This window comes from Salvelinus fontinalis, chromosome 39 (assembly GCF_029448725.1).
Source record: "Salvelinus fontinalis isolate EN_2023a chromosome 39, ASM2944872v1, whole genome shotgun sequence".
Taxonomy (NCBI): domain Eukaryota; kingdom Metazoa; phylum Chordata; class Actinopteri; order Salmoniformes; family Salmonidae; genus Salvelinus; species Salvelinus fontinalis.
In genome coordinates, this window is record NC_074703.1 from 4,667,303 (window position 1) to 4,677,549 (window position 10,247).

Genomic DNA, 10,247 nt, shown 5'->3' on the forward strand with positions numbered 1-10,247 from the left:
TGGGCTTTGGCTGGGCCACTGAAGGACTTTCACATTCTTGTTCTGAAGCCATTTCAGCATTGGTTTGGCTGTATGTTTGGGGCCGTTGTCCTGTTGGAACGTAAATCTATGCCCCAGTCTAAGGTTGTTTGCACAAGGTTCTCATCAATGATTTACCTGTATTTGGCTCCATTCATTGTTCCCTCCATTCTTACCAGTCTCCCAGGCCCTGCCACTGAAAAGCTTCCCCATAGCATGATACTACCACCACCATGCTTCACAGTAGGGATGGTGTTAGACGGGTGATGAGCTGTGCCTGGTTTCTCCAGACATAGCGCTTTGCACTCAGGCCAAAGAGTTACATTTTTGTCTCATCAGACCTCAATCTCTTGCCTTATGGCATGCATGCTGTCATGAGTGGCTTCCGTCTGGACCACTCTCCCATAAAGCCCAGATTGGTGAAGTGCTGTAGAGACTGTTGTCCTTCTGTCAGGTTCTCCCATCGTAGCCAAGGATCTCTGTAGTTCTGTCAGCGTGATCATTGGGTTCTTGGTCACCTCCCTGACCAAGGTCTTTCTTGCCCGGTTGCTCAGTTTGGTCGGACAGCCAGCTCTAGGCAGGCTGGGTAGTTCCATATTTTTTCTATTTCCCAATGATGGACACCACTGTGCTCTTGGAAACTTTCAACACACAGCAAAATGTTATACCCTTCCCCAGATATGTGCCTCATCACGGATCTGTCTCAGAGATCTACAGACAGTTCCTTGGACTGCACGGTATAGTTTCTGCTCTGACATGCACTGTCAACTGTGGGACCTTATATAGACAGGTGTGTTTCTTTCTATGTCCAAACAGTTTAATTGGCCACAGGCGGGCTCCAATCAAGTTGTAGTGACATCTCAAGGATGATCAAAGGAAATTGGATGCACCTGAGCTCAATTTAGAGTGTTATAGCAAAAAGGTTTGAATACTCATGTAAATTAGATATGTTCAATACATTTGCATCAAGAAAACATTGTCATTATGGGGTATTGTGTGTTGATGGGTAAGATTGTTTTTATATGCAATCATTATAGAATTCACGCTGTAACAAATGTTTTATAAGTCAAGGGGTATGAATACTTTCTGAAGTCCCTGTACATATGTACAATGCTGGAATGGCTTCAGAACAAGCATGTGAAAGTCCTTGAGTGGCCTAGCCAAAGCCCAGACTTGAATTCCATTGAAAAACTGTGGAAAGGGGCCTCCTGAGTGGCGCAGCAGTCTAAGGCACTGCATCGCAGTGCTAGAGGCGTCACTACAGACCCGGATTCGATCCCGGGTTGTATCACAACCAGACGTGATCGGGAGTCCCATAGGGTGGCTCACAATTGGCCCAGTAGTTCTGGTTAGGGGAGGGTTTGGCCCGGGGGAATTTACTTGGCTCATAGCGCTCTAGCGACTTCTTGTGGCGGGCCAGGCATCTGCAGGAGGTCGTCAGTTGAACGGTGTTTCCTCTGACACATTGGTGCTGCTGGCTTCCGGATGAAGCGAGCGGGTTATAAGAAGCGCGGTTGGTTCATGTTTCGGAGGGCGCATGACTCAACCTTTGCCTGCCTCCCGTTTCCTCCCGAGAAAACGAATACAACAACAACAAAAATGTGGGAAAACCTGAAGATTGCTGTTCAGCGCCACTCCCCATCTCATCTAACAGATTGCTGTTCAGCGCCACTCCCCATCTCATCTAACAGAGCTTAGACATCTGTAAGGAAGAATGGGAGAAAATACCCACATCCAGATGTACAGTACAACGCTGATGCAGACGACTCAAAGCTATAATTACCGCCAAGTTACTGTATACACACTCATTACAGAACACACACAGTCTCACTATCATACAATGAAGAGCTACAATGAAGAGCAGTGAATGTGAGACTTGTTTAGCATCAGGGTAATTAAAGTGTGTGTGTGTGTGTGTGTGTGTGTGTGTGTGTGTGTGTGTGTGTGTGTGTGTGTGTGTGTGTGTGTGTGTGTGTGTGTGTGTGTGTGTGTGTGTGTGTGTGTGTGTGTGTGTGTCAGCAGTATTGTGGAGGCTGACCCTGGATACCACACAGGTGATCACCTGTTCATAGGGGAGAGCTAATGAGCAGTTGGAAGCACAGGGGACCACAGTGTTTACAGGAAATGCTCTCCTCATTTCCTCTTGGTGTGTTTAGAATGTGTGTGTACATTGAATATGGATGTGTACCGTGTAGCCTTTGTTTCTATACGTGTAAACATACAGAACATACTCTATATGTATCTCTGTGTGTGCACTGTGTGTGTGTGTGTGTACTGTGTGTGTGTGTGCACTGTGTGTGTGTGTGTGTGTGTGTGTGTGTGCACTGTGTGTGTGTGTGTGTACTGTGTGTGTGTGTGCACTGTGTGTGTGTGTGTGTGTGTGTACTGTGTGTGTGTGTGCACTGTGTGTGTGTGTGTGTGTGTGTGTGTGTGTGTGTACTGTGTGTGTGTGTGCACTGTGTGTGTGTGTACTGTGTGTGTGTGTGCACTGTGTGTGTGTGTGTGTGTGTGTGTGTGTGTGTGTACTGTGTGTGTGTATAGGCAAGGAGGAACAGTAGTGTGATATTGCTGAGGCTTGACAAACGACCCAGGGACTGATGAGGCGCTTGTTTCTGCAACCACTAGCACTTCCTCCTAATTACTCCACCTCTGCCCATAAACTCTGTCTGTATGTGTGTGTGTATGCACGCTCCACCTCTACCCATAAACTGTTTGTGTGCGTGTGCGTGTGTGTGTGTGTTGTGTGTTGTGTGTGTGTGTGTTGTGTGTTGTGTGTGTGTGTGCATGTGCGTGTGTGTGCGTGTGCGTTGTGCGTGGTGCGTGCGTGTGTGCGTGTGTGTGCGTGTGCACACGTGCGTGTGTGTGTGTGTGTGTGTGCCAGAGTGTTAGAACTATGTCTCCTAGCCATGTCAGCAGGTGGGAAGTTCTATCTGGAGAAAAGAGGGAAAAATCACCAAAGCATGCAAATCACACTCTGAGGGGAGAATCAATTAGGAGTGGAGCAGCCTGGCTGTGAGGGATGTGATGGGCTTTGAGGGGTGTGAAGGGGCTGGGCCCATGCAGAGACACAGAGATGGTGTATGACTGTAGATAACCCCCCGGGGTCATGCATTAGCCCTCTGAGAACACACAGTCCTCCACTCATCCCAGCAGGCCTCGATCTCAGACTTTATACCCTCTTTCTCATTCCCTCACTGTCTTGCTTCATGTCTTCTTTCTCTCTCTGAAAGGTTCAGATAGGTTTGGACTTGATAATGTAAAGTTGAAGTCAGAAGTTTACATACACTTAGGTTGGAGTCATTAAAACTTGTTTTTCAACCACTCCAAAAAATTATTGTTAACAAACTATAGTTTTGGCAAGTCGGTTGGGACATCTACACAAGTAATTTTCCCAACATTTGTATAATTCACAATTCTAGTGGGTCGGAAGTTTACATACACTAAATTGAATGTGCCTTTAAACAGCTTGGAAAATTCCAGAAAATGATGTCATGGCATTAGAAGCTTCTGATAGGCTAATTGACATCATTTGAGTCAATTGGAGGTGTACCTGTGGATGTATTTCAAGGTCTACCTTCAAACTCAGTGCCTCTTTGCTTGACATCCTGGGAAAATCAAAAGAAATCAGCCAAGACCTCAGAAAAAAATGGTAGACCTCCACAAGTCTGGTTCATCCTTGGGAGCAATTTCCAAACGCCTGAAGGTACCACGTTCATCTGTACAAACAACAGTACGCAAGTATAAACACCATGGGACCACACAGCTTCCATATCGCTCAGGAAGGAGACGCGTTCTGTCTCCTAGAGATGAACGTACTTTGGTGCGAAAAGTGCAAATCAATGCCAGAACAACAACAAAGGACCTTGTGAAGATGCTGGAGGAAACAGGCACAAAAGTGTCTGTATCCACAGTAAATCGAGTCCTATATCGACATAACCTGAAAGGCCGCTCAGCAAGGAAGAAGCCATTGCTCCAAAACCGCCATAAAAAAGCCAGACTATGGTTTGTAACTGCACATGGGGACAAAGATCGTACTTTTTGGAGAAATGTCCTCTGGTCTGATGAAACAAAAATAGAACTGTTTGGCCATAATGACCATCATTATATTTGGGGGAAAAAGAGGGAGGCTTGGAAGCTGAAAAACACCATCCCAACGGTGAAGCACGGGGGTGGCAGCATCATGTTGTGAGGGTGCTTTGCTGCAGGAGAGACTGGTGCACTTCACAAAATAGATGGCATCATCAGGATGGAAATTTATGTGGATATATTGAAGCAACATCTCAAGACATCAGTCAGGAAGTTAAAGCTTGGTCGCAAATGGGTCTTCCAAATGAACAATGACCCCAAGCATACTTCCAAAGTTGTGAAAAAATGGCTTAAGGACAACAAAGTCAAGGTATTGGAGTGGCCATCACAAAGCCCTGACCTCAAACCTATAAAGAATTTGTGGGCAGAACTGAAAAAGTCTGTGCGAGTAATTAGGCCTGCAAACCTGACTCCGTTACACCTGCTCTGTCAGGAGGAAGGGGCAAAAATTCACCCAACTTATTATGGGAAGCTTGTGGAAGGCTACCCAAAACGTTTGACCCAAGTTAAACAATTTAAAGGCAATGCTACCAAATACTAATTGAGTGTATGTAAACTTCTGACCCTCTGAGAATGTGATGAAATAAATAAAAGCTGAAATAAATTATTCTCTCTCCTATTATTCTGACATTTCACATTCTTAAAATAAAGTGGTGATCCTAACTGACCTAAGACAATGAATTTTTACTGGGATTAAATGTCAGGAATTGTGAAAAACAGAGTTTAAATGTATTTGGCTAAGGTGTATGTAAACTTCCGACTCTCTGTCTCCCTTCTTCTCATTCTTCTACTTGCCTAATTGCCGTTTTATTGGTGCAGTTCTCTGTATGATAAATATGTCTGTTACTCAGTATAATAAATATGTCTGATACTCTGTATGATAAATGTGTATGGAGATTCTTTATGTAGATGCAGGAATGTTGTCTTTTTGTGTTTCCCACCTCATATTTCTCTTCTCTTCTCCAGGTATAGAATGACCTCAATCCCAAGAGAGGCCTGATCACGGATTGGCTGAGAGTACTGGACCAAGCCCCTTCTAGCCCTCCCTGACACCGCGGACCATGGAGTCCCACCACACCAGGACATGGACTTCCTGTCTTACCCTATGCTGCTTCCTGTTGGCCTTGGCCATCCCTCTCTCGTTGGCTTCCAGGCCCCTCCCCCATGCCCCCGATGGCGTCACTATCATCACTGCCTCCATCGACACAGCCGAGGAGGAGGACTATAGCACGTTCAGCACTGAGAACCCCGAGTGGAAGTTCAACCACGTGGCCGTGGACGAACGCAACGGCAACGTGTACCTGGGAGCGGTCAACCGTATCTACAAACTCTCCCCCGACCTAAACGTACAGGTGTATCACGAGACTGGCCCCGACGAGGACAACCGCAAGTGCTACCCTCCACGCATTGTGCAGCCCTGCAGCGAACCGCTGTCCCTCACCAACAACGTCAACAAGATGCTGCTGATGGACTACCGGGAGAACCGGCTATTAGCCTGTGGTAGTCTCTATCAGGGCATCTGTAAACTCCTCCGTCTGGACGACCTGTTCAAGCTGGGAGAGCCCTTCCACAAGAAGGAGCACTATCTGTCCGGGGTCAACGAGAGCGGTTCGGTGTTCGGCGTCATCGTGTCGTACGGGGACTCATCGCCCGACAAGCTGTTTGTGGCCACGGCAGTGGACGGCAAGCCCGAGTATTTCCCTACCATCTCCAGCCGCAAGCTGGCGCGCAACTCGGAGGAGGACGGCATGTTCGCCTACGTCTTCCACGACGAGTTTGTGGCATCCATGATCAAGATCCCGTCAGACACGTTCACCATCGTGCCTGACTTCGACATCTACTACGTCTACGGATTTGGCTCGGGTAACTTCGTCTACTTCCTCACGCTGCAGCCGGAGATGGGGAACGGGCCGGCCACCGGCTCCTCCTCCACGGGGCGAGAACAGGTGTACACTTCTAAAATAGTCCGGCTGTGTAAAGACGACACAGCCTTTAACTCGTATGTGGAGGTACCCCTGGGCTGTGTGAAGGGCGGCGTGGAGTACCGGCTCCTACAGGCGGCCTACCTCTCCAAGGCGGGTGCCATATTGGGCCGCTCGCTAGGTGTGGGGCCCGACGATGACGTCCTATTCACCATCTTCTCTAAAGGCCAGAAGCGGCGGCCACGCGAGGCTTCGCAGGAGTCAGCGCTGTGCGTGTTCGCCCTGCGCGAGATCAACGAGCGCATCAAGGAACGACTGCAGTCGTGCTACAAGGGCGAGGGCACGCTGGACCTGGCCTGGCTCAAGGTCAAGGACATCCGCTGCAGCAGCGCTGTGAGTACCAAACACACACACACATACACAGCACTACTAAGCAACTATTTTCACACCTGATCCATCGAATCAAGGTCTTGATGATTGACCTTGTCATTCAACATCAATTTTGTTCACCACAAGCCAGTGTGGATAGTATGTTGAATACAGTCTGATTTTCCTTGCGTTACCAATGCTGGAATACAAGAGTAGAGATTCATAAGTGAGCTGTATTCAACTAGAACACTGTGTTAAATCTATTCTACATTCTGACAATGAAACACGTAGTAACAAGAGGTGCATATTTACAGAGTATTTATTTTGTTCTACTAAATGATAGGTGAAGGCTCATCTCCCACACTACACAACAGAACCATAATGAGAGTTGTGTCTCACTCTAAAGGTGTATTAGAGGCGCCATGTTTCTGGGTGGGCTGCTGCACCATTGGATTCATTTGAAGTGTTAACCAGCTCCGGTATCTGTTTCTCTATCCGTCTTAGAGGGTTGGGCAATTCACACTTACAAGTAATGAACATAATTTACCTCACTCCTTTGCAGCATTAGCAATTCAGTAACACATTTCATTTAATCTCTTCAGGTTAAATCTTACATCAGTGTCTCTCAAAGCAGTAGCAGAGCTTTGATGTGATGCAACAGTATTTTGTTTATATTAGCTACCGCTCCTCCTCAGATAAAATGCAGACAAGCTGAAGAAACGAGAAATGGACATTTCACTGAATAGCAGTCACGGCCACATGAATAGCAGTCAGGCAGGGTTATCCACAGCTGCTATGCTGTGCTGAACATTACCTAGTAAACAAACCCATCCGTGGGTCTTAATGCAGGGAGCTCGCCTCTCAGTCTGAAGAGCTTCACTGCTATCTCTACTGTTCTCTAAGGTTTCTGCAGTTACACTATGGGATTGACAAAGGCGCTGTGTAAAGTCACGCAATCTGCAGGTACATTGTGATTGATTCACGGTATAGATGTTTCTGGAAACGGTCTAAAGTGATGGATGACGTTGCTTCTCTTCAAATTCCTCAGACGTTTCGGAGCTTGTTAGTGCTTGTGAGCCTCTCTTTCAGTTCATTTGAGGAGTGTCAAAAGTTGTACGGTCACAAAGAGTAATTCATTCATTCATTGATCTGTGCTAGTGTGTACAAGTCTGTACTGGTCTGACTGTACTGTGATTAAATACAGGAAGTTGTCCCTATCGGTGCAACGACATGTCTAGTCTTAGTCTAGAGGAAGGGCTTCTCCCATTCCCCTCTCTTCCTTTTTACAGTATGATTCCCACATGCCACCCCTCTCTTCCTTTTTACAGTATGATTCCCACATGTCACCCCTCTCTTCCTTTTTACAGTATGATTCTCACATGTCACCCCTCTCTTCCTTTTTACAGTATGATTCTCCCATTCCCCTCTCTTCCTTTTTACAGTATGATTCCCACATGCCACCCCTCTCTTCCTTTTACAGTATGATTCCCACATACCACCCCTCTCTTCCTTTTTACAGTATGATTCCCACATGCCACCCCTCTCTTCCTTTTTACAGTATGATTCCCACATACCACCCCTCTCTTCCTTTTTACAGTATGATTCCCACATGTCACCCCTCTCTTCCTTTTACAGTATGATTCCCACATACCACCCCTCTCTTCCTTTTTACAGTATGATTCCCACATGTCACCCCTCTCTTCCTTTTACAGTATGATTCCCACATGTCACCCCTCTCTTCCTTTTTACAGTATGATTCCCACATGCCACCCCTCTCTTCCTTTTACAGTATGATTCCCACATGTCACCCCTCTCTTCCTTTTTACAGTATGATTCCCACATACCACCCCTCTCTTCCTTTTACAGTATGATTCCCACATGTCACCCCTCTCTTCCTTTTTACAGTATGATTCCCACATGTCACCCCTCTCTTCCTTTTTACAGTATGATTCCCACATACCACCCCTCTCTTCCTTTTTACAGTATGATTCCCACATACCACCCCTCTCTTCCTTTTTACAGTATGATTCCCACATGTCACCCCTCTCTTCCTTTTTACAGTATGATTCCCACATGTCACCCCTCTCTTCCTTTTTACAGTATGATTCCCACATACCACCCCTCTCTTCCTTTTACAGTATGATTCCCACATACCACCCCTCTCTTCCTTTTTACAGTATGATTCCCACATGTCACCCCTCTCTTCCTTTTACAGTATGATTCCCACATGCCACCCCTCTCTTCCTTTTTACAGTATGATTCCCACATACCACCCCTCTCTTCCTTTTACAGTATGATTCCCACATACCACCCCTCTCTTCCTTTTTACAGTATGATTCCCACATGTCACCCCTCTCTTCCTTTTACAGTATGATTCCCACATACCACCCCTCTCTTCCTTTTTACAGTATGATTCCCACATGTCACCCCTCTCTTCCTTTTACAGTATGATTCCCACATGTCACCCCTCTCTTCCTTTTTACAGTATGATTCCCACATACCACCCCTCTCTTCCTTTTTACAGTATGATTCCCACATGCCACCCCTCTCTTCCTTTTTACAGTATGATTCCCACATGTCACCCCTCTCTTCCTTTTTACAGTATGATTCCCACATGTCACCCCTCTCTTCCCTTTTACAGTATGATTCCCACATGCCACCCCTCTCTTCCTTTTTACAGTATGATTCCCACATGCCACCCCTCTCTTCCTTTTTACAGTATGATTCCCACATGCCACCCCTCTCTTCCTTTTTACAGTATGATTCCCACATGCCACCCCTCTCTTCCTTTTTACAGTATGATTCCAGCATGTCACCCCTCTCTTCCTTTTTACAGTATGATTCCCACATGTCACCCCTCTCTTCCTTTTTACAGTATGATTCCCACATGTCACCCCTCTCTTCCTTTTTACAGTATGATTCCCACATACCACCCCTCTCTTCCTTTTTACAGTATGATTCCCACATGTCACCCCTCTCTTCCTTTTTACAGTATGATTCCCACATGTCACCCCTCTCTTCCTTTTTACAGTATGATTCCCACATACCACCCCTCTCTTCCTTTTTACAGTATGATTCCCACATACCACCCCTCTCTTCCTTTTTACAGTATGATTCCCACATACCACCCCTCTCTTCCTTTTTACAGTATGATTCCCACATACCACCCCTCTCTTCCTTTTTACAGTATGATTCCCACATGTCACCCCTCTCTTCCTTTTTACAGTATGATTCCCACATGCCACCCCTCTCTTCCTTTTTACAGTATGATTCCCACATGTCACCCCTCTCTTCCTTTTTACAGTATGATTCCCACATGTCACCCCTCTCTTCCTTTTTACAGTATGATTCCCACATACCACCCCTCTCTTCCTTTTTACAGTATGATTCCCACATACCACCCCTCTCTTCCTTTTTACAGTATGATTCCCACATGTCACCCCTCTCTTCCTTTTTACAGTATGATTCCCACATACCACCCCTCTCTTCCTTTTTACAGTATGATTCCCACATACCACCCCTCTCTTCCTTTTTACAGTATGATTCCCACATACCACCCCTCTCTTCCTTTTTACAGTATGATTCCCACATGTCACCCCTCTCTTCCTTTTTACAGTATGATTCCCACATACCACCCCTCTCTTCCTTTTTACAGTATGATTCCCACATGTCACCCCTCTCTTCCTTTTTACAGTATGATTCCCACATGCCACCCCTCTCTTCCTTTTTACAGTATGATTCCCACATGTCACCCCTCTCTTCCTTTTTACATTATGATTCCCACATGTCACCCCTCTCTTCCTTTTTACATTATGATTCCCACATGTCACCCCTCTCTTCCTTTTTACATTA

At 46.2% G+C, this 10,247-nt stretch overlaps 1 protein-coding gene across 2 annotated transcripts in view; it reads left to right on the forward strand.

Moving 5' to 3' along the window:
* Window positions 1-4,969: 4,969 nt before the first annotated feature.
* Window positions 4,970-10,247, forward strand: part of LOC129838437 (plexin-A4-like) — an 89,842-nt gene continuing 84,564 nt past the window's right edge. The window contains exon 1 of one of the 2 annotated variants that reach the window (XM_055905383.1): window positions 4,970-6,419. In XM_055905383.1, coding sequence (XP_055761358.1) covers window positions 5,166-6,419 — 1,254 coding nt within the window. In that variant the 5' untranslated portion in view covers window positions 4,970-5,165. The remainder of the gene's footprint in view (window positions 6,420-10,247) is intronic. The other variant, XM_055905384.1, reaches the window with a different exon arrangement.